Raw genomic sequence first — 23,662 nt, forward strand, 5'->3', positions numbered from 1 at the left:
AGTTCATCCAAACCAGCTTCTGTACCAGTTGTTCAAGTCAAACTTGTGAATCAATAAATACCTCTTGGCTTTAGAGTATGGGATTTCTTTACTTGGAGAGGAGAACAGAGGGCAACTAAATGATACAACTGTGCCATTCGGAGAAGCATCAACAGGAAACACTAGTGTGAAATTCCTCAGTGTAACAGATTTTTGGCTGAGGTGCTGCATATCATCTTCCCGAGGTTCACCTCACACTCCCATGAAAATGTCATTCACCTCTGTGCCTTTAAAGTATCCACAGTCATCTTTACCATCATTTAATTAGGTTTTTATCAGAGACGAACACTGATGCACCTCTTCATATTATCTCTCCTGGGCCTAATGGCCCCAGTGATTCTTTCAGACAGCTGTAGCCTCACAATTTATTTTTTGGCGACATTTCTTGCATTGGAATGAATGTATTGGGCATTTGGGCAGTGCCAGCATGCAAAGGACTGACGGCAGATGGAAAGAAATCTGCCCAGTATGCCTTCACCTCTACACGAGCAGAGGGCCATCAATTTCCCCCATTAAGGAGTTGTCACACAGCCCACCCAGCTGGAGGAGCATCTCTGATAGCCAGGCTGGCTGGCGTATGCTATTCAAATACAAAACGCACTTTAAAAGGAAACGAAAATATCGTTTGTCGGCAAATTGAAAATGCATGGCTTTGAACACAGCCAATTTTTTAATGACTGTAATATTTTAAGTGATTATTTTTGCCACTTCAGATTGCTCCTTAGAGAGGAGAGATTTTTTTAATTAAAATCTAGGCAATGCAAACAGATGAGATATGAGAAGCAGAGGAACAAGGAAAAAGATGAAGAAAATTAATTAAAGCAGCATTGTCAATGGAGCCATAAATTAGATATTGTGTCTTTCTGGGAATGAATCATGCAGGTTTTAAAAATTTTTAGATTTTGACATGATAGCAGGTACAAGGATAGATTCAGTCTTGATAAAAATCATATTCTGTATGCAATGTTTTAGCCAGCAAAGGTACGATGACAAACTTTAGGAAAGATTCTAAATTCTACATTCTCTACTCATTCTACAGCTGTTAATGCTGCTGGCCTGAAGTCCCTTCTTTAACCAAAGGAAAAACCACATTGTGATTAGAATACTTTCCCATGAGATAAACAGGGCTTTAATCTTTCCCACACGCTACATTTTTACATCATTTAATGTAGGTTACAGAACGAAAACCTTGGCTGCACAAGCAGGCCAGGTGCACAGAGGGTTATAGTGCACCTTCCCTTTCCAAAACAATGGGATGAAACTTGTCCTGTGATGTAGTAACAAACAGTTTATAAAGTGTGTTTTCAGTCATCATTTCCAATTATAGACTGTTATTCAAAGGCTAGTGCTCAAAACACTTTGCTTGTTTATGAGTGATTCGTATGATTCGTATGGTTCTTAATTTTCTAGGACATTTCAATGATGTTTGTACAACACCGGTCATTCTGGCGATGACCCATTTCCTTAATGAGTCATTTAACTGGCATGAACTGAACTATTCCTCTATGTTATTGGGAACTATTGATGTTTCTAGCACTCTTCAGTGAGCATGATTAAACCTCATCTGTTCTTCTGCAAGTAATGATGTGTATTTACAACACTGTAAAATTAGAGAGAGAGTCAACCAAAGTAGTTTCTATTCTTTGGCATCTAATGGGTCAATTCATGTTGTTTTTATTAATGTGCATCTCACAGTGACCTGCAAAGACCAAATTCTTTCCTTCTAGGAGTCAGGAAAGACCCCTGGTGCTTTGACGCCAACTCAAAGCTAACACTGGCTCCCTGCCACCCTCACCACACTTCCGAGCCACGGGGAACTGGCATGGAGAAAGGTGCAGGTTCGGCACTTCTGCCCGACAGCGATTCTCAGCTGCCCAAACAACTCACAGCACCACAGTCAACCACCTATCAGTTAAATGACCCCCTAGGCATTGTGTCTAAGATTACTATTTTAATTAAAAGTGTAATGATTAACAAAAAAAGGCAAGAGCAATTCCATGCATGGGCTAGATCCAGCCCTATGGATATAGAGATGCCTCCTCATGGGCACAGCTCAGAGCTCCCACACTCTCACTAAAGGGAGCCGGTCGACAGGTTTTGTGCACCCTGCTCCGCTTTCTTCACCTCTCCTCCCCTCTCACACTCCTCCTTCTACCCACAGAGAAGCAGGAATGGCTCTCAGATGAGGTGCAGCAGGAAGCCTGCTCACCTCTTCCCAGGAAGATGTGGTGGATGAGGGCTCCTGCGAGGCAAAGCAGCTGGCTAGAAGGCTGGGTTTGGCCCACAGACCAAATGCTGCCTTGCTATATTTTATTCAAAAAACAAGAGTCTTGTCAGAAGCATCTATATCTGTGTAATTTTGTCCAAGATAAGGTCATAGCAATTTCAATCTGCCATTTTCACACTGGCATACCTAGAGCATCACCTTTCCTCCTGCAAACAAATATATTTGATCTGATTCAGACAATGGATACCTCAACCCTTTTTTAAACAAGAATTTAAAACCAAAAAATGGAAAAAATCTTGTTCATTTCAGCACAAACAATTAAACCCAACAAAGATATATATGGAATATCAGGATGTTTGTTTTGAAAGAAGACTATCCAATGCCATTCCTATTAATTAACAGAGTATTCAGAGATTTGGAAATCTGTTCTGGAACTGGGGGGGGTGGAATAGCTTAATCAGCCTTTCTTTTTGCCAAATTCCTAGGCCTGCCTGCATGTCTTCTCTGCTCACTGACACACAACAACACAGGTTCAGGAAGGACTTGCAGATCTAGGATGTGCATAGCCCCGCTCTGCTCAGGGCGTGGTGCAAGGTCACGGAGTTTTACAGACACATTTTCAGCATATTTTTCTCAGTGTGAGTGTTCAGCTCTCCCACTCTCTTCTTATGCAACTTTCTCTTCTGCTAAGCTGTCATGCATTTCTGGGAAATTAAAATGAGCTGAATGGTGATGACCTGTTACTTAAGGGGCTTACTGTATCAGGATATTGGGATTGGGATGTTACTATTACGTCCACGGTAGTGAATAACATGCATCAGGTACCATTCCCTGGTCCTAAACCCAGCTTGCTCAATGAGTCTGGCACAGACCTTCCCCCCTTGCCCCATCCCATGCTATGCCAGCCTGCATGCCCGCAGCACAGACAACCTCAGGTGTAGTCCCCAAGTCCTGCAGACCAAACTAAGCTGACCAGCTGGACTGCAACCTTCAGCCACCCAGTGAAGAGCAGCTGCAACTACTGTGAGACAGCAATTCTGTAACTGGACTCTTCTCAAAGGTGAGAAGTGTCACTGGTTTAACACATCATGACCAAATACATCGCCGCTCTAGTGTCTGTAATGATCTATGCTGCTTTTTCCCAGATGTGGAAAAATTCCAGAGACAGGTGGCTTGGTCTCAGACTATTTTTATGTAATCAAAGCACTGCAGAGACATGAACTATAAGACTTCTGAGGTTGTCTCCCTTCTCAACCTCAGTTTTGGAGCTCGCACATCCAACCTTGGACCAGGGCAATTAGAGAAAACTAAAAAACTTGGCAAATGTTGTTCCTCAAAACACAACAATTTCTGGTCAAATATACAAGATATATGAAGTGTCCACTGAAAGATGAGATCACTTTTCTGTTCTATAGGAGTAGACATCCAAGAAGCATTACTGAAGGAAGAAGATTTCATCTTTTCCCCCAATTAGCTATGAAGTCTTGAGGTCCACAGACCTTTTAACAGCTCTCAGAGCGTAGCGCTGCTTCACACGTTTCAGCAATCTCAACCACCAGTGCAACATCCTAACCATGCTCGGTTGCAAGACGGTGCTCACGCTCAGAGCTGTCACTGGAAATATTGAAATGCAGTCAGGAATTTATCCTGTTCAACACCCTTCCACACAGTCCAACACAGATAAATACGTTCCAGTGGATCCAATTAATCTCCTAAGGGTTGTTTGGCCTTGCTAACAGCGTCTTTCTTGTCTTTTGCTGTCTTCTTTGGAACCAAAACACACTAATTCAGTGGCTTCTCTCTCAGCTTGCTTCCTATCTCAGTAGCCAGTACCAGCTGCGTCTGCAACGAGCCATGTGCTTTCAAATGAGTAGCAACTGCTCCTGAGTGCAGCAAGAAACGTAACAAAATTCCTGATCCAAGCTCAAGCAGACTGGGAGAGGAGGAGAAACTGCTTCCCAAGCTGGGCACAGGCAAGTTCCCGTAAGTGCTTATTGAGAACACCCTGTCCAAATCCACCAAACTGGAGTGAACACATCAGTGCATAATTACCATTAATGCTTGCACTGTCCACTCCAGTGACTGAAACCACTACAGAACCTAATCCAGGACCCAGACAACAGTCTTCATGGTAGTACTTTTCTTTGTTTCAGCTGTCTTTTTACCTTATTAATCTAAGCAGCTATTAATCTGAGCAGTTTTACCAGAAAACACCTGAATTTGTAAAGTTTGCCTTTTATTTTAGTAGACCTCAAGTACTACCAAAGTAAACCTTCTACAGAAAAAAGATATACTTTCTTTGCAACTTGGTAAGCATCCAACAAGAGCATGTACCAACTATAACAAGCAATTCTAAAAGCCATCTCCTGAGCAACTATCGGGCAAGAACTTGCTGAACCACATCTAACTATATGAGCAACAGCAACATTTATTCTAAGCTACCAAAAAACCATATCTTAATGCCTATCTTTACTAACAGAGTAACTCACTAAGGCAACAAAATGCTATTTAATGAGAATTCCCTTAAAAAGTTTGGGACGGCTGAAGGGATGGGTGGGGCAGGCAGTTCTAACATGCTAGGACCATAATGGTAACCGGATTAGGCCAGGGACCATTTTCTGGCCTTGGCAGCAAATGACACAGCAGAGTTTGCATCCACCTGGGCAAACTCTCTCCTCCCAGAAGAGTGGTGTCATCCCTGCAGCCTACTGGAAACAGTCCCTGGCCCATCCATGAGGGTACATCCCTTGATGATAATGCCTGGGAGATTGCACAAGCCAAAGCCAAGCAAGGGGGTGTTGTAACAACTAAGGTGTGCAAGATCATGGGCTCATGTTCATACCCTTGCTTGCTTCATTCACTACCCTGGATGTGCCACAGAGCCTCCAAGGAGAAGGTTCTGCCATTCGAGCAGCACCTGCTGGGGCGGTCCACAAGTACACACTTACAGAAAAAGTAAACACCTAGAGAAAGACTGTTTCTACTCCTTTTTCTACCAGAAATAAGTATGTATTTTTTCCTCTTCTTTCAGTTCTAACTGCCAGCTGCATGAGCTATCTCAGACTGGCACTGTCCTTCCACCTGAGAAATATGCAATAGCAATCATTCTGGGTGGTGAAAGGTGGTGAGCAAGAAAGAATGAATACAGAAAATAACCCCAGTACATGGAAGAAATCTAGAAAGATAATTTCTCTTGTTTCTTTTTGTTTTTCTTAATATTTCATTCCCTTGATCCAATGAAATTACTTATCTTTATGGCACAATTTAGGAAAAGAATTGACCCACAGTTTTGTATATACTAATCAAAACTGAGTTAGACAACAAATAACACCCAGAAATGTGACTGTTGGTTGGCATTGTCAAGGAAACTCATAAGGAAAAGCACTGAAGGAAGCCCGTGAAGTTAACACAAACTTCAAGAAAGATTTTTAAGGCCCATTTATCTAAAATACTAATTGACAAAGGACAGGAAGATATAAATTGAAACTTGTATACTTGGACGGCACAAACAGGCTTGGATGACACGAACAGGCTTGGACGGAAAAGAAGAGGTCTCATCAGCTTGAAATGGAGTTTGGCATAGTGATAGTCTGCGAGTATGGGAACTTCTTTAAAAAGCACATAGGTGAGAGTTACAAAGGGTAGCACAGTATAACAATCAAATTTGCTGATCCCATCCCTTAGTAAAATGTAAGTAAAAATTTAAAATTGCTATACAGACTTTCTGAACAAACATCAGGACTATTTAGCAAGTTTTAGATGTCTGGGAAGCAAAAGGACTTATAGGAAAAAGAGAACTAGAATTAGCTTTGATGCAAGCTATCCCTGTAGCACTGTCAGGGTTTCTTCAACATTATTCGGCAGGCCAATGCCTTTGGCTATGATAGATAAATCTCCTAAAAGCTTCCCCCAGTTTCTATGAACTCTTGCAGCCTGAGAACATTAACAATATTGGGAATCCTGGGAAGATGTACCACCCATTGCTGCCATCATTCTGCCATTACGGGCCAAACTATCTGACTGCTGTGAAATGCTGCTTGAAACAGAGGTGACTGGTGTGGTTACATTTAAAATGTGATGTGAAGTCATTAGCACAATGTACAAAGATTCTCACCTTTCTATTTATACAAAATAGCGTGTTTGTGATGAACTGAGATTAGAGCTATGCTAAATGTTATAAAGAAAATATTAGGAGTTTTTGTAAAGTTTTATATAATGTTCCAATCCTGAAAAACACAAAAACTTTCTCAAAAAAGTTGTTCCTGGTGTTATAATGCTACAACAGGGTCTATGCCGAATCTGATGTAAATCTTGACCCAATTTATAGCTTTACTTTTGACATAACATGAAATTCACATTGCAAAATCTGTTCAAATCGTATTTGGCAAGATTGTTCCTGAAAATTTGAGGAAAACTGGAGCAAAAACCTTAAAAACGAAATCTAAGTAGGGGAGTGCTCTGGTGACAATCTAGATAGATACACTAAAAATGTTTGAAATAACTACAGGGTCCCATGAAGAATAAAAGCCAGGTGTCACACATAACCTTAATCTAGTGTGGCTACACCACAGCCTTACATATTGCCTTACATATGACCTGGTGTAAGTGGCTACACATAGCCAAATGTCAGCTGGAAACAGACAGATGCACATTTTACTTCTCCCTAAAACAGAAGACAACCTTGGAGGAATGGCAGGTTGGTGAATCCTCACTCGCGTCTCATATAAGGTTTGAACTTGAGTGGGATTTCTGTCTAGAAGCACTAAGTAATGTCTGTGTTTAGGTCTCTCATCTTACATGTAACCATAGTTGTGTATTGACACAAACTGGCTGAGTTTAACTAAAAAAAAAAGAAAAAAAAAGAAAAAAAAAGAGGTTTACTTGTTAAAGTTTGGATGCCATTTGTGTCAAAACATTGTCATTGTAGCTTAAATGGTCTTACTGAAGTAAAAAAAAGTCAATATGCAGGTACTATAAGTAGATTAGTGGGAGTATTTATTTCTAAAAAGATTAATCTGAGGCCATTCATATCAGGTTCTGTGGGAAAAGGATGAGGCGATAACCAACCTCTTACTGCCCTCAGTATTTGACATCTGTTTCCTGTGCAATTGCCAAAACCATTACCAGCATCATAAATGAACCCTGACATCAAAACTGCCTTTTTTGTGAATGAAAAATAGGATGGAAACAGAAAGTCATCTGCTGTTCAACTTCTGGCTGCTTGGAAACATAGAAAGCAAGAATCCAACTGATTTCCAGATGTTGAACAACTCTGCATTTGAAGGAACTTTGTGCACAGAGATCTTGTAGGGCTCCTTAGAGTTTTTCCCAAGGTTGTATGATCTTGCTGGATCTCATATATCAAAACAGGATCTTAATGAAAAAGAGACTTTTAAGGAGCAGCCGCTACCTGAATGGATGCTGCAACAGAGATGTGATATTCATAGCCAGAAAAAGTGGGAAACCATAGTTTTTTGTGATGGTTTGTGATAAAGCGAGTAGTGGCAGCCGAACAACATCAAGATAATCAAACAGTTAGATTTCAAAATATCCAATGGAGAGACTTGAATTTGTTTCAAAAATATTGTACTGTTTTGCTAAAAGGAAGCTGTTTCTCATTTTCTGTTACATGATCTTTGACATGACAGTATAAACTGTCATTTGGTTTTGGTCATGGCAGAGAAGTTGCATTGTTCTAGAAAGCCCTGATGGGACAGAGAAAAGGTAAAAACAAAGTAAAAAAGTGCCCAATTCTAGAAGCAGATGGAGTGGCCTAAACACCCTTGTGTTTTCAAAGTTTGGTTAGATGTCACTGTTTTCTTCTACATACAAGAGTAATAATAACATTAAGCCATAGAAAATCAGACTAACCTTAACTGTGGCCCCAGGAAAGAAAAGCCAGTTGCCAGTATCCACAGGATCGAGATTATCTTCTAACACAACTTTTCTGTGAGCAGCATTTATGATCAGGATGTTGTCCAATGCCCAACAGGCTTCATACACATCACCAGCGTGAACATAATCCTGTTTCCACTGAAAATGGATGTTCTCCCCTTTAGCATCTTCAGGAAGGTACAAGATGTGGATGATTGTGCTGACATTGGAAGGGGCACTGAAAAACAATGATATGGAATTAGACAAGTTTAAGCCATAGCCAGGAACACTTTTCCCTCATTTAACACATTTACTAGGTGTGACACAGTTGTGCTGATGTCCCGTGTATACTGGTAAATCTTCTATGGAGATCAGAAAATACCTGCCCTGAGGCAGAGTCCTGCTGTGCCAGGCAGTGCACATACAGCCCGAACAGACAGCCTTGCTTCAAAGAAAGTGCAAGCTAAGGCAATAAATAACAGATCAGTGCAGACGTTTGGAGAGCAGGAAGAAAGAGCACGGCAACATTCACACTCGAGGCTGGTCACAGCTCCCAGGTGACTGGGCATTGTCAGGTATTTTGCAGGTACGGCCAAAAAGAAATGTTAAGAAAGCACTTTACAAAAACAGGTCTCCCAAAATGTGATTTTTGCATGAGCTTTCACCAAAAGAAACCCCTGATTTCTGGTGCCTCAGTCCCTCATAGATCTGGATGGAGCAGAATGGCCAGAGGGAAAAGCTGGGAAAATTTTCTCTGACAAACGTGTCCTTCCAGTCCCACACCCCTGCTGTCAGGATAATTCTGTGGATGGGGAGGGCGAGGTTGCCTTCCTTTCCATGTTCTTCTTCAAGAACAATACAGAAGAAACAACCCATTTGTCCTCTCTCTTGCTGCTGAAAATGGAAAATGTGGGGAGGACAGGCAGACATGTAGTATTTATTAGTATTAGTATTAGGCAATGATCAAGGCCTTGAGCTGTGCTTCCCAGAGCTGTCTTCAGAGCTGTGAAAGGACCGAGGTTCAACCCGAGCTCTGGGTGAACATCTTTACATTGCTACTAGCAATGAAAGGCCTGAGCTCTGCGTGCAATGAAGGAGTGCTGAGAATTATTATTTTTGTTTTAATAATTGTCCAGCAAGGTTATTAGCTACATTCAAACCTCAGGCTGCAAGGAGGTACAAAATTGGGGTTTGCAAGATGTCAGCTACTCAACCTTGCCTCTGCCTTGGTAGTGATGCTTTGGTGGCTTAATAGTTTGTCAGAGACAGTCCAGAGCTTTTAGGGAAAAAAGACACCAATAGCTTGCTTCTATAGGAGAAAATAGAGGAACTTCTCTTTGTGAAGCAAAATATTAGAGTGAAATGTTGAAAAGCAACTGTATTTGGCCCATATTCACACCCAGAACCTGCCCCCACAAATCGCCCTGCACTTGCTGAATGCTATGTCTTTCACCTTCCACTGCAATGCTGCTCTGAGATGTTGTCCTCGCTTCTCCCTGAGCCCACACACAGCACCCGCCTTCCCCAAGAGAGATCCTTCCCCTCCCTCCCCAGGAGTACAGACCCGACCGACACAACCCCTTCCCTTCACAGCTGCCCTCCTGTCCCACCTCTCCCCATTCTCCCACTGTTCCCTGGAGCTGCATATAGCACAGTGAAAGCTGCTGAAGCACACTCAAATAAACATGGTAATTCATACGGACCATGGGACGCAGAAGCATCCTTTCATAATTCATCCTCTCCACTTTGCACCACATTGCTCTATTGACCTATTTTCTACTGCCAGCTCCAGCAGTCAAAGTTAAAGCAGCACAGACAAATTGTATATGCATTAACTTCAAAGAATTTGGGTTTCAAGGGCTTGTGTTTGCACCATCACAACTCTTGAGTTTCCTGGCTTTCAGAGCTATGAGGGTAACTGAACTAGGCATATAATTTTCCATCAATGTGAGAGAATGAAAGGTATTGTGTGGTTACTCTGAGGCAACTCCAGTGGCTGCAGTGAAGCTACTCTTGCTTTATAGTTTTGTGAGATAAGAATTAGCGCCATTTGTTTTACTAAAATTGTTCATAATTTGTGCCTTTGTCAACGAAATAGTAATCCATTCCCACAAGGAGTGGGAGGATGAGAGACTGAAATCCACAGCCTTGCACCTAGAGTTTTGCTTACTCATCAGAAATTAAGCAGCCTTTTGCTCTGCAAATTGTCTCAATGGACTGAAAATAGGCTCAAGCAAATTGCCCGCATGGCACAGACACTAAGGGAATACAGGGAGGCAGACTGAGACACTATGAGGACACTACGTATAAACAGCATTTTTTCTTCCCCAGTTGTACTTCTGTAACTATGCATATATGCCAATGAACAAAATACCTTTCCCAATATTTTTTAATAAAATGTTGGTTCTGCTCTCTTAGAAAAATCCATCTCTGATACTGATTCTGCCTTTAAAAGTGTGCATATTACAATAAAAGATTTTTAAATCCCCATTCATAATCCTTTGTGCTTTCATGTAAACCAGTTTGTTTAAAAAACAAGGCATAATTCACCATAATGTTGTTGTTATAAGAGTGTTAGGAGCTACGTGTTCATATCAAACTGTAAACTATTTTTATTGAACATTTTATTCTACCAAAGTAGAAACTTGTAACACTATAAATTGTGGCTCTTGCTGACATTAAAAATGGTGCTAAAATGCAAAAGTCATCAAAGTTTTGTTTTTTCAGGCACCTGAACCTGCTGGTTATTAGAGTTGCATTTTAACTCTAAAATAATTCTCTTCCTTACCTTCCATGTAATTGTTGGATGAAACTGTGATTTACCAAAACCAGTGGCAGTTCTGCAATTAGCTTTAGTGACCATAATTTCACCCCTCATCTTTTAATGTGTATGAACAAGTGAGAACTGAAAAGTTAACAATTAAAACAAGTTTTAAAAGAGCCAGGTTTAAACACCACCTGCTCAGCCAGAAAGCATGAAAATTATTAAAAAGCTGTAACAAACCTAATTTTCTCCAGCTGAGTCCAATCTGCAGAACTGTTCTTACTGTAGGACACGGTGATGCTGGGATCTGAGTAACTGAAGCGACATGAACCCGATCCTGGGAAAAGCAATAAAATGAGAAGTGTTACGACACAATGAAGCAATAAATGATCCTCCAATAACCACAGTTGCTGACTGTGCCTTTGTCACATCATCCCTTCTCCTGATTTTAAAGCACCTTGATTGATGATGAAATTTCCTGTGATCTGTTGCTGAAGGTAAACACAAAATAATGCATGCTTTATGAGTCAGAAATAAAGTAGAAATGATAAATCACAGCAGTGCCGTGTAATCTCTGGAAATTTCCCAAGGGAAGCCAAGTAAATTACTTAACACGCCCCACTGCAGGAAAAAAACACCATATAATGTTTAAACAAAACCTTCTTATTAGAGGATAATCCACATAGCAGAATTCATAGGGAAAACAGTAAAAGGCTGTTTTTCATATTACTATATAGAAAAAAATATTTCCAGAACTAAAAATACAGTAAGTGATAGGAAAATGTATACAGAATTACCTGAGCCAAGAGCAAATCTGCTTTAGGAATTTAAAAGAATAAAGACATTACAAAATTAGTTATTTTAAGGATGCCTGAAGAGAATTAAATTAAGAAATCATCCAATATACTCACTAGTGCTTATAATTAATAATAAACATTTGATGCTGATCTGGAAATCTCAGAACACTTTACAAAAATGAACTAATTAAGCCCTATGGCATCCCTGCAAGGTAGGGTAATATATTTACTTTTGATTTATAAAAGGGTGCCTTCTGGGTGTTGTCACAAAAGATGAGCTTAACAATTAATAAAGGGGACAGTCAAAATAACAAAAACTGGAATTGAAAAATTCAACCTAGAAAACATGATAAACAACCCGAGTGCTAATTAAATACACTAAAAATACTATTTTTCCTCAGTCACGAGATAATTCATCCATCTCAGAAAATTCAACACCCAGGGAAACAGCCAAATCCTAACCTGTGCTCCAAGGATCAAAATTTCTACTTCATAAGCAGGTTGAAATGTGAGATTCGAAGCAGCAGACATCAGCTACCTTCCGTATTTAAGAGAAGCAGCTCTCAATTAAACAGCACCTCTGATGGCATCAGGATACTACTGCGTGAGTACCACAGCTTTGCTCACAGTAGGAGTACGTATTATGTGTGCTACGAGTAGTATGTTTTGTTCATGTGTGCTTCAGATATGTTCAGTCACACTGAAAACTGTGTATATACATATTTTTTGGTATATATAAATGTATATATATGCGGAAATATATAGACATAGATGTGGAAAGTGCTGACCGTAAAATACTATCATTTTCCAACTCGGGGTACTTATTTTTGTAATGAAATAAATGGCCTGATTAAAAAGGTGTTAACCACTTGTACAAGAGAACAGCTTACACATTTTAATGGGAACATATGTCATTAAGTACACTGCTCGCACCCCAGCTCCCCCGGGGCAGTTCATGTTCGCAGCTCTCGGCTCTACAGAACTGCTTGTCTACTCTGAAACACACATCACATACCTCTGCAGGGGGAAAAACACCCCAAAACATGGGATGAAATCCTGTGTCTATAATTTTGCCTGATACATCAACTAGCATTCTGGAAATGACCCACAAAGTTGCTTTCTTGCATCTTTTACCAATGTTAAATTGTAAATAGAGGAACAGATACTTCAGAGCCACTCCAGCTGCGTGTGGTACGTTCAGCTGGTCTGACACGTATTCTTGCTGTAACGAGGCACAGAATAATTACTATTGCAAAGGCAGCAGGCCTTTGAATTACCAACCAAGTACCCCAAATGACTACAAAGCAACTGTCTGGTTATATTTTACTGACAAGGCATTTCATTTCTATCATATTAAAACCAAATGATGTCAGGAAAAACCTTTACATTTCATATTTGTCCATCTGCTGAGATGGTCTACTTTACTGAGTGACATCTGCTGTCAGTTCCAACTTCTCTGGCATTTAGGAGTTCCAACCCTTAATCACACGCATTCATTTTATTTCAGGGGAATTCAGTTAAAAAATCAGTGAACTTCAGCCAGTTTAACCACTTTGCCTGGCCAGAGGCTGTGAGGCAAAACAGCAACATGCTGAGTTTTCTGTTAGACAGAAATTAAAGGAACATAAACAGTAAAAATAACCAGAAATACAGACTTTATAACACATGCCATTTCAGTTAGTGTTACAATCAACTTTTGGTACAGCGCTCTTAAACAAAGCCAAGTCCGAATATGCTGCTAAAACACTGGAGAAGGTGCTATTTGCTGCCCATACTGTGAAGACGATAGGAAATGAGTGTTCCCCGTCAGTACAGTCAATAGGAAAAATGTTGTCCGTTAAATCCGAACACCCTTAAACTATGCAATGAAGACCAAAGTTATTGCTTAAAAGAAATGGAGCCACCAAAAAAGGGCTTTGGAAGGTAGATGTGGTATTTCACTCGTGTTATTGGGAAGAGAGTGATGGAGATAGCATGAAAAGAGGAGAGACAAGTGCTGGGGTTTATTATTATTTTAATAAGCAGGACAGGTTGTACTAAGACTAAAATTAGTTTGGGAAAGTCCTCAGGGTCATTGAATGTAGCAGTTACTGGCTGTGATGACAAATGTGTTTTTATGTTATTGACTCAAAATCATAAGATAGCAAGATTATTTATCATTTAAGTATCTAATTCTGTAAAACTCAAACCGACAATGAAAAAAAAAAAGAAATTCATCCATTTGAAAAAATCATCAACAAGGTTCAGGCATTATTCTTCGCCATTTGAACCATCTTTTTTAAATATACAAGAAGTACATGGATCTAGTACTTGCGTCTTTTACAAAACCAACATTCATCCTAGCTTACATTAAGAGTTTCTTCCCAAGAAAAGGGAGGAAGGTCAACATACAACTGCACTCCAGGACAGGGTTTACTGAGATAGTATTGAGAGCCACTGGCTTTCAATATAATTTTCAGTATTACTTTCAATATTACTATTGCTTAATACTATTATTATTACTTCATATTACTATTATTTCAGTAATCCTATTATTTAAAATAGAAATCTGCAGTTCAGATGTTTGCCTCTACCTTGACCAGCAAAGCTATACTCTGACTTTGCGAACAAATAGATGATCAAAATTCAAGTAGTAACATAGCAGGAATTGAGGGCAAATTCAGCGGGGGAAGGGAGATGTCCTTCACACTGCTTCCAGAGATGGTAATAAACAGTTTGTCAGCTCCGAGCAGAGCAGCAGGGGCAGAATGTCATGCTGTAAATCTTCATACCCTCCCGTCCTCCAAAGAAAAAGTTGTACAAGATGATATCAAACCTTTTGAATGAGATTAGAACAGGCTTGTTTTAAATCAAGAATGCCCAGGTTTTGAATTAGCCATGAAAATGGGTAATAAAACATGCACAATGATTACCATAAAGAAGTCTACATTAGTAAGTTACTGCATTAGAGAAAAATGCCGTTTCTTTCTTAAGCCGAGTATGTCACAGCAAACCTGATGCCTTGGTGAGGTTATTGCTAGCTAAATCTGACTAAGAGTTAGGATTATACTTTAAATATTAAGGCCTTCCATGTGTAATTATCTATTTGGGGGGGAGGGATGACCAAACCACCCCCCAACTAAGAATATCCTAATTTTTTCTCTACATATGTATAGTCAAGCTTGTCCTTGAGTTTCAGGAACAAAGTATTTTTCTCCTTTGGAGTTATTTTACTCCTTTTGATAGGCTTCTAGCTGAAGTTCACAGATTTCTAAAACTTTTGAAAAAAAGCTGAAGTAGAGACAACCTTCATGGATTTAATTTTAAATTATACATTTGAAGCTCAGACAGCAATTTTGTCTGTTATCAAAAATGATGAGCAGCTTCTGTTATAAAACCCAGCTATTTTCATATACTGGATATTCTGAAACACTAATTTATTTGTTTTGCACTTTACATGCTTGGATTTTGCCCCAAGGCAAATTTCAATAAAATAAAATTTGCTCAAAGTTGAATCCAGACACTGATGCTAACAGGGGAGGGTTTTGACTGGCAATGTGTGGGAATGCTAAACAGCTCCTGACCATTGCTTTGTTCATTTTACCTAAACTAAACAGGAAAGAATGGAAAAAGGAAACAAAAGCATGCTTCTCAATTGCTTTGCTGCTTGTTTTGGAGGACTGATAACCCGTAGCCAGCACCCAGCACTGACCACCTGCAACATGTCCAGCTGAGATGGTCACGACTTTTTTGCCATTTTTTGTAAGTCTCATTAAGCTGATTGTGGTTTCCTTCAATGTCATCTAAAGTACTAGTGAATATTTTATGCACCTTATTTTTTAAAATATCATGTAGGCAGAAGTACTAAGAGCACAGTACTTAAGGAGAGATGTTATGAAGGCACTTCATATCAGGTATTTGTACCCAAGCATTCAGGTATTTGTATCCAGGCTGACTATGGCAGGCAAAATTAATTCTCGCTACAGCTTTGCCTCCAAGCGTGTCAGATTTACAGAAACCCAAGTCATACGGCTGTTGGTCTCTAAGATTTCTTAACAACATTGATTAGAAGCTGGTGTTTTGCTGAGATAAAACTGGGTGCCATCTGCAAGGGAAGCAATATTTTGCTCCTTATAGACTGTGACGTCCTCCGCCTCTTGACAACCTCTTGATAGTTCCTGCAAGTGCTTCTGTGGATAAGCAGATGAGATATCTAATGCTGGCTTTAAGGAGAATGAGTCTAATGTGGAACTGTGCAAGAAAAATTCACACAAAAAATTGCAGAAGGGTTTGAATTGTGTCTTGACTGTGCCCTGAAAAACAAAAGGGAGCTGAAAAGAATTGTGTTTATCTAATGCTGGAAGATTGCTTCGATTCATTTTGCTAATGTGATGAATAATAATTAGTGTTTGCTAAGGATTACAATTTGCTGATATCACTTGAATTAGGTCAAAGTGGGTAGTAGAAATTACTAGTGGTCAAATTTGGCTGGCTTGCTAATAGTTTTTTCCAAATTAATGAACCATACAGTCTGGTATAATGAACGCTCTGCGGATCCTAATTTTTTTTAGGTATATGTTTATATTGGCTTCTAATCAAGAACCAGATGATTTTAACCATGTTAGAAGATGGAATAGTGTCTGCTGGATATACCAGAAGCACTGATACAAAAATGTGCGACTCACTGTTCATCCCATTCTGCCTCTGAAAACTTCCTCAAGAGAAGGTCGCAAGAGCATTTTAATTTTCCCTTGAAGCCACAACTTTGAATTTAGTTACAAGTGTGATTTTTAATTATGACACATTTTAGATCTTTAGACTATTTTTTTAAAGTTTGTCTTTGTTTATAGAACAAGTTCAGAGTACAAATAAATATTTTAAGTGTAAAAAAATCTTCAAATTAAAAACTGTAAGAACTGTACTCTGTTTTGTAATTTTAGTCTACCTTTTCATGGAAAGAATTCAGTATTTTTATTGCTGGCTACATTTTTCTCTCTTGTGAGAAGAGGATTTTGACTATCTGCATCCCTGTATGTGTTCTGATAAACAATCTGAAATAAATACCTGACACTAGAAAACAAAAATGTCAATTGTATTTGCCTTTGGTAAAAATCAGTTCTACTCTAGCTTTAGTGAGAATTATGAATTTTGAAATGCAAAGTCTCAACTATTTATTTTCAGCAGGTTTCAGAGAGCAGCTAACTTTTGTTCCACTGGCAGCTTTAGGCTGTCGTTCCATTTTGGAAATGCTGGGAAGTTACATCTAAATAAAAATCAAGAGCTGACAAGCATGCTAAAAGCCTCCATCACAAAACTGTAAAAGATGAGAAGAATAATTAGTAAATACATTTGATAAAAATTAATCAGAAGGACTGCAGAATTGAAGTCCTAAAAATTAATGGGAGGTCAAACCCCGAGTGGACGGGGCCCTGAGCGAGCCGCTCTTGCCCAGAGGGTGGTCCTGGTTAGACTGGGGGGGGACTGGAGCAGGGGACCTCCCGCCGCGCCTTCCCACCCACCTCCTTCCAGGATTCCCAATAACAGTGAATGTACTTTTTATGAATTAATGCAGCTAATTTCCTTTAAATGAGAAGTAAAGTCTGAGGAAATACTTATCTGGCTCAACTTCCTCTTAGTCTATTTATATTCAGAGATATGATGTGCTTCCTGCACTCACACAAATTTGTTCTCTTCTAATGAACAAGATCAGATCACAATTCATATTGCTTGTTGTGCTGAGAACATTAAGGAGAGAAAAATAAGCCAGGCAGAAAGCTGTATCTTGCTTATGCCAGTTTCCAATTTATTCTGATGTAAAGATGCTCAGCTATTTATAGCGTATCTTTCTGAGATACAGCCAGCAGGTATGCGCTTGGGTAATGTGTCTGTTGCCAAATAAAGAATTAAATGATGCTTCTAAATTTAACCACATTCTTAAGTGCACTAACATTGTATAAAGTACCTTGCTGAAGGCGGAGTGAACTTGTTAAGACCTAGATGTAATGGACACCCAGTAATTACAGCTACTGAAACAATAATATCATTAACTCCCCAGAAATACTCTTACAGTGGTTCTTGAATGTCTGACCAGGTAGTGAGCCCTGTGCTCAGTAAGCATTTTCTACTTGTATACACATATTGTATGCTTCAATGTTATTGCCATTAAATGCTTAATGTCAGATTATGTGGAGATCCTCTGAGAGGGTGACCTTTCAATGAAGCCGGGTAAAATTTAAATTATAGCATCTTAAACTTAAAGTAGTTCAGTAGTACAGTAATATGTATCGATAAGTAGAAAGAGACATTTTGTTTTCTCTGTTTAGCAGCCTGGGTCAGCTGCAAAGGTCAATAATCAAGAAAATGAGCACCATAAGGTGCTGATAGGGGTATTAAAATACTCAGGAAGGTAAATGATGTTGTGTTTAGATCCCTACAGCCAGTCCATTCTAGAGAGGCATTACAGAAAACACACTGGTCCCAAGAACTGCTGTGTAAAAGGTGATATGTTGAATACAAAGACTTGAAAGTAGTCTCCTTGCCTGCTTTAGTGAAATTCCCCGTCACCAAGAAAATCTGGAAAATATTTTTTCACAAGCCATGTCCTGAGCTGAGGTGTCTCTCTTTTCTGAAACCCTATAAAACTGATTGCCTGCCTTTAACTTTATAAGTGGGTAGATAATAATTGGTTTGGCAAAAGCTTTTTTTTTTGCAATTCCTGATGGACTTTTCTGGTTTTATCTGCTTTTGCTTTCACAGAAACCCCCTCCCTCCCCCACTGGAGAGAGACGCAGGAGTATTTTGCTGAGCTGGGGACGTCTCTGTTCCCCCCCTCCCCGGGAACTACAGATGCTTTGTTGTTTGAGTTAATTCAAAAATGGACAATTTTAATCATACAAAAGTGTTATCCTCATACAATGATATGAGCAGGATTAAGATGAAAGTCAGTCTGTAATCCAGCATTTATTATTTGCAGCAACCAATTCCATAATGGCCTGCATTCGTCCGCGAGGCGGTGGCTCGGCCACCTGCCCTGGCTCTGAATCCCGAGGCTCTCTTTATCTTTTCTGCTTTTCTCTGTATAGTAAATCTGTAGCGCTCACATTTTAATTCCTGACAGTGGCAGAGAAGCCTTGGTACGGAAGTAATAAAGACAGTATTTCATTGTAACCTTGGGCTAGCCAAAACAACACAAATCATTTCACCCCAAGGCCATTAAAATGTCTTTCAAATACAGCATTAACTTTAAACCCTGGTTTCAATCTAGGCATTATCTAGGTAGCCCCTCTTGTATAACTCAGCAAAATCAATAAACACCACCTAACATTTCCAGATGCTATGTGAAGTGTGCTAGATGATGTTACTTACCTGTCTTATTCTTTCACATTAGATGTAATTTATAACCTATGCATCTGCACAAAGGACTTCTCTGCCAGGAAGGTGAAGCTGGTAGGTTTCATGTCAGGCAACAGCAAATGTCAATTTGGGTGGCAAGTCAAAAACCTTAATATTGTTTTATCAGGGGGAAAATGGGAAATTAAGCAAGCAGAAGAAATGCAGAATGGTGAATGACACCAATTTTGGCATTTAATTATATCAAATTCTCAAGCTTTTCCCAAAAGTATAGGAAAGAAATTAGGACAAAACAACCTGGGGGTTCAGATACATTCACTGCTCTGTTCTCATTGCTTAGAGGGGACTGGATCTGCATATAACAACAATCAAGCTTCATTTCATAATCTTCATTTCTTATGGACATTTGTGCTTTAAATTACCTATTGTAAAAACTGGTTTTATGCATGATTTAAGCTCAGTTCAGACAGGGTCCTAACACAATTTTATTAGCCAGTTTCCTGGCAATGAAATCCTTTAGAACCTCATGCCAGCCCAAAAGTGCTTCACATTTGCCTAATGCAAGACAGTCTATCTGTCCTGTGGCCACCAGGCCACCAGAACTGGCCAGCCTCTTCCCTGTCGGTACCACTATCAACACGACCGTAAGGATGTGCCATGCCCACACAGCAAACCTGGTGCTTCCTGGAAGGCATCGGAGCAGGAGAAATCTGGGGGACTGAAGGAAATCATCCATGCAGGTGAATAAAGTGAAGGAGGTGGCCAAACCATGGCCAAAACATTTGGCACAATAGTTTATTCCATGAGTGTTTTTGTGCTCAGCTAACAAATAGTGATGGATTTAAAAGATCAAATAGTCTTCCATGCTGAATTCAGAAGGGGCTTATTTTTCACTTGGTATTTCTCTAGAGACATGTGAGTGAATTTTCATAGCAATTCTGAAGGAAATTGCTCATCTCTGTCCCGTTCTGCTGAAGGCAAGCCCAGTGCTACCTCATGAAATGGCTATTACAGCATTTGTCAGTCATCTGATAGCTTCTGCTAATTGTAAAACTGACTAAACAAAACTGGAAATTAAGGGAAAATGATCAGCAATTGTTCCTCTCAGCCAAAGCTATGGCCTATTTAACAGAACATGTTTGGGTGTGTGAATTTCTATCGAGTGATCTGAATCCAAACAGAGGATAAATAGACAAACATAAAAGCAGTACCGTCAATATACCAGCTGCCACCAGAACTGAATTAAAGCATGATGAAAATATAAATGATAAGTGTCTTCAGACTGTTACATGGGGCCAAACGCAGTCATCGCTGTTCACATGGCTGAGCCAAGTGCAGCCAGGATGTTTCTAGTGGGAAGCAGAAGGAATCACTGTCCCGTGCAGATGCTCTCTGCAGAGCCCTCCAGATGCTGCTCTAGGGGACAGACCAGAGAGACTGCTGTTTCCTCTGCAGAAATACATGGAGGTCAGTGAATCAGCTGCACTATTTATGTAATCAGATAATTTTTCTAAGACTATTTTTGTCCATCATGATCTTCTAGTTGCTGAGGTTTAATAGGGAAATAAATGTGTTTTCTGAAGCATAAAACCTTGGCAGGTAAAGACTAACCCAAAGGGCACATTCAACAATTCTGATGATTAATAATACTATTAATCATCATCATCATCAGCCTCAGCATCAGCGTCTGTAGTTTGAATATGCATTAGGGCAAAAAAGAAGTATTTCCATTATCTGCACAATCAATTACATTTTATAATTTAATTCTGCAAGACTCACACTGGTAACAAAGTCAAATTGCCACTAGAAAAATGAAGGAAAAAACCTAAGCCTGAAAAAAAAATGCATTTTTTTTTACTAAAGGTGATAAACACTACCTGTGCTTTGTCTTCAACAAACATCAGAGACGCTTAGCCCACGGATCTGCGGAGTAAAACAGCTCTCATGTAGACCCTAGCGACCCTGGTAGTTCAGAAAGAGTAATAGAGGCTGCTGGATTAATGATTCACTACCCTGATGTCTCAGGGCGAGGCAGGGCATGACATGAAAACGCTTTTGGAACTGTTATGTCAAAGAACTGCATCCAAATCAATGACCCTTACTCATGTGCTAATCAAAAGCAATCAAAAGCATATTTTAAATAGTTTTCTCCATTACACTTACAGAGGACTGTGAAATCAGCCAGCATTAAAAATAGGCTGTAAATAAACTAAGCCACGTGGAAGTTCTTGGTATGTGCATTGCACATGCACCTCACCTCTTAAAAAAAATGACGGTATAAATATAAAGTCATCACAGGTAATAAAATTACCCTTCAGTTAAGTACAGCTGCTGGTCTGATGGATTTAAAAAGCTCAAGAAATTTTAAGTGAAAACAGGGGTGATTACTCAACCAGAAAATAAAGTTGCAAGAGTGGAAAGTGTGTTGAACAAGATTGAAGAAATTATTAGTTTTGTTACTGGTTTTAGTGATTATACGATAAGATTGTCAATGAAATATTTATGCATGTAAAAGCAGAAAGTTTAGCATTTTATTTCCTTTTGGGGAAGATAGAAAATAGGGACAAAGGGGGTACCACTGAAAGAAGATCACCCAAGTAATGTCTCTGCACCCTGAATTAGTGGGGTTTTGTTCTTACTAAAAAGTCCTGAATAGTTGAATACCAATAATAATCTTTCTTCAATAATATTTCAACCATATTAAAAACATTAGATACACACATTTCTCCTTGCTATAGGTTTCCATTAGAAAGATATTAAGGGAGACTGATAAGCTGCAGGTAGGTATTGCTTGTGATGATTGTAATAAATTAGTTTTATCCATATGGAGCCCTGTAGGTTTTATCCCTGTTAAATATTGTAAGATAAATCATCAATAAACTTGGTCGTCTGATGGATGTTTAGACAAAATAAGCTGGAACAATGGAAGGGGCAATAGCAACAGATGGCAGAGAAGTGACTGAACAATGTGAAAGAAGCTACCCCAGAAGCAGCAGGAGAAAAGGGCCAGTCTTACTCTATGGGTAAGGTCCAAAAGCTTCTAGTTCCAGACCAATGTGCAGATCATAACATGAGTGACCCATCTTTTGGATAATACCTACTGGGATTTTCCTGAGAGGACAAACAGCGTCCATCTGGCAAAATCACAAAGCACTCTCCCAGATTAATACCCACTACTAAAACCCCACACCGAAAACTGTGTTTTTAATGAAGATTGATGTGCTAGATACATGTTTTACTTCATGTCAAGTCTGTTTTCTAGCAATAGCAGGCACTAACTAAATGATCCATGCAGCAAAAATACCTAAGGAATCTCCAGTGTGAAGGCTGCTGGCTGTCCAGGCACTGAAGATCACCTTTGCTCATGCATCCTGCATCTTCAAGCCTTTCACGTTAACAGCGAACAACGCTCTAAGAGAGCGGCACCTTCTTTGCCAGCTCAGTAGTACTCTCAGTGCCCACCAGACTTTAGGGACAGGGTTTTATTACTTTATTTCTTGCAGGCAGAGTTATTCTGCATCATACTGAGTTTCTTATGAGATGTTTTGTTTGTCACGGTGAACATACACTCCAACTTTTTCAAGGACACCACGGTCTTGTCACTTTAAATCTCAAGTATAGGAACTGTGGCAAGCCCTGGACAACAGGTAGCTGTCACAGACTTTCTGTACATCCTTTTCTTCACACCAGGAATTCTGGCATGATCACCACTAAGCTAACAGAAAGGCATTTCAGAAGAATGCATTAAGCATAAAACAAAAGAAAGATTACAGTTAACTTTTCTTGATACAGCATGGGCATGGGCACTGATGGATTTCAAACTTTACCTCACATTTCTTGATTTCTAGATAAGGTTTTACATACTTTTACAATTTCCTTTTTACATTAGCCGTCTCTTAAGTTCACTGTAGTCCTTTGTAGGATAATTAAATTATGCTTATATAAAAGTAGTAATTCCATCACAAGATCCCAATGAATAAGAAAGCAAATCATCCCTGTCAAAATGGGCTGTTCCCATGTCTCAGACAGCAGTGCACAGAGCTGAGAGCAGTGAGCTGCTGAGAGCTCTCATTCTTAGGGGTTCATGCAAATTACTTTTCTGCTTTAGTACCATATTAAGTGGCACCTTCTGCATTTCATTTCAAATTCTCTTTTGCATGAAAACAAAGCCAATGCTACACATATGAAATGACCATAACTCAGCTAAAATCAATTAGGGGAAGATGGTTTACGATTAGAACCAAATTGAAAAAATTGCAAATCATGTATTTGCCTAGAAAGGTAGTTTTGGGGTTGACTGAAAGTAGGGATTAATGACTGACGCAAAGTAAAATCTGTTAGATTTGTGAACCCAACTTTTCCAAAAGTTCTTTATCATAATTTTGTGGAAGGGAGGGTCCAAGCCCAAGCTTTTTCTCCAAATAAAGCAAAAAAACTTTTGGACCTTTGGCTAGTTCTTTGTTTGCAAGACTGATGGCTTGATCTTTAAAAAATGGAGCTGAAGTGCAAAATGTTTGAAGTGTTTGAAGACATATTCCCTCTCAGAAGATATTTTTTAACTTAAAAGAAAGCCCTTCCCCCAAAAATCAATTTTTGGTTTAATATAAAATAGTAGAGGGGGTTAGATTTTTT

At 39.4% G+C, this 23,662-nt stretch overlaps 1 protein-coding gene across 1 annotated transcript in view; it reads right to left on the reverse strand.

Annotated features, from left to right (window-relative positions):
- RELN (reelin) overlaps positions 1 to 23,662 on the reverse strand; it is a 293,911-nt gene that overhangs the window by 122,248 nt on the left and 148,001 nt on the right. Inside the window, exons 9-10 of the mRNA XM_072867100.1 lie at positions 11,145 to 11,241; positions 8,138 to 8,378 (exon numbers count right to left, since the gene is read on the reverse strand). Of these exons, the coding sequence (XP_072723201.1) occupies positions 8,138 to 8,378; positions 11,145 to 11,241 (338 nt within the window). The remainder of the gene's footprint in view (positions 1 to 8,137; positions 8,379 to 11,144; positions 11,242 to 23,662) is intronic.

Source organism: Ciconia boyciana, chromosome 1, assembly GCF_034638445.1.
Source record: "Ciconia boyciana chromosome 1, ASM3463844v1, whole genome shotgun sequence".
Classification (NCBI taxonomy): domain Eukaryota; kingdom Metazoa; phylum Chordata; class Aves; order Ciconiiformes; family Ciconiidae; genus Ciconia; species Ciconia boyciana.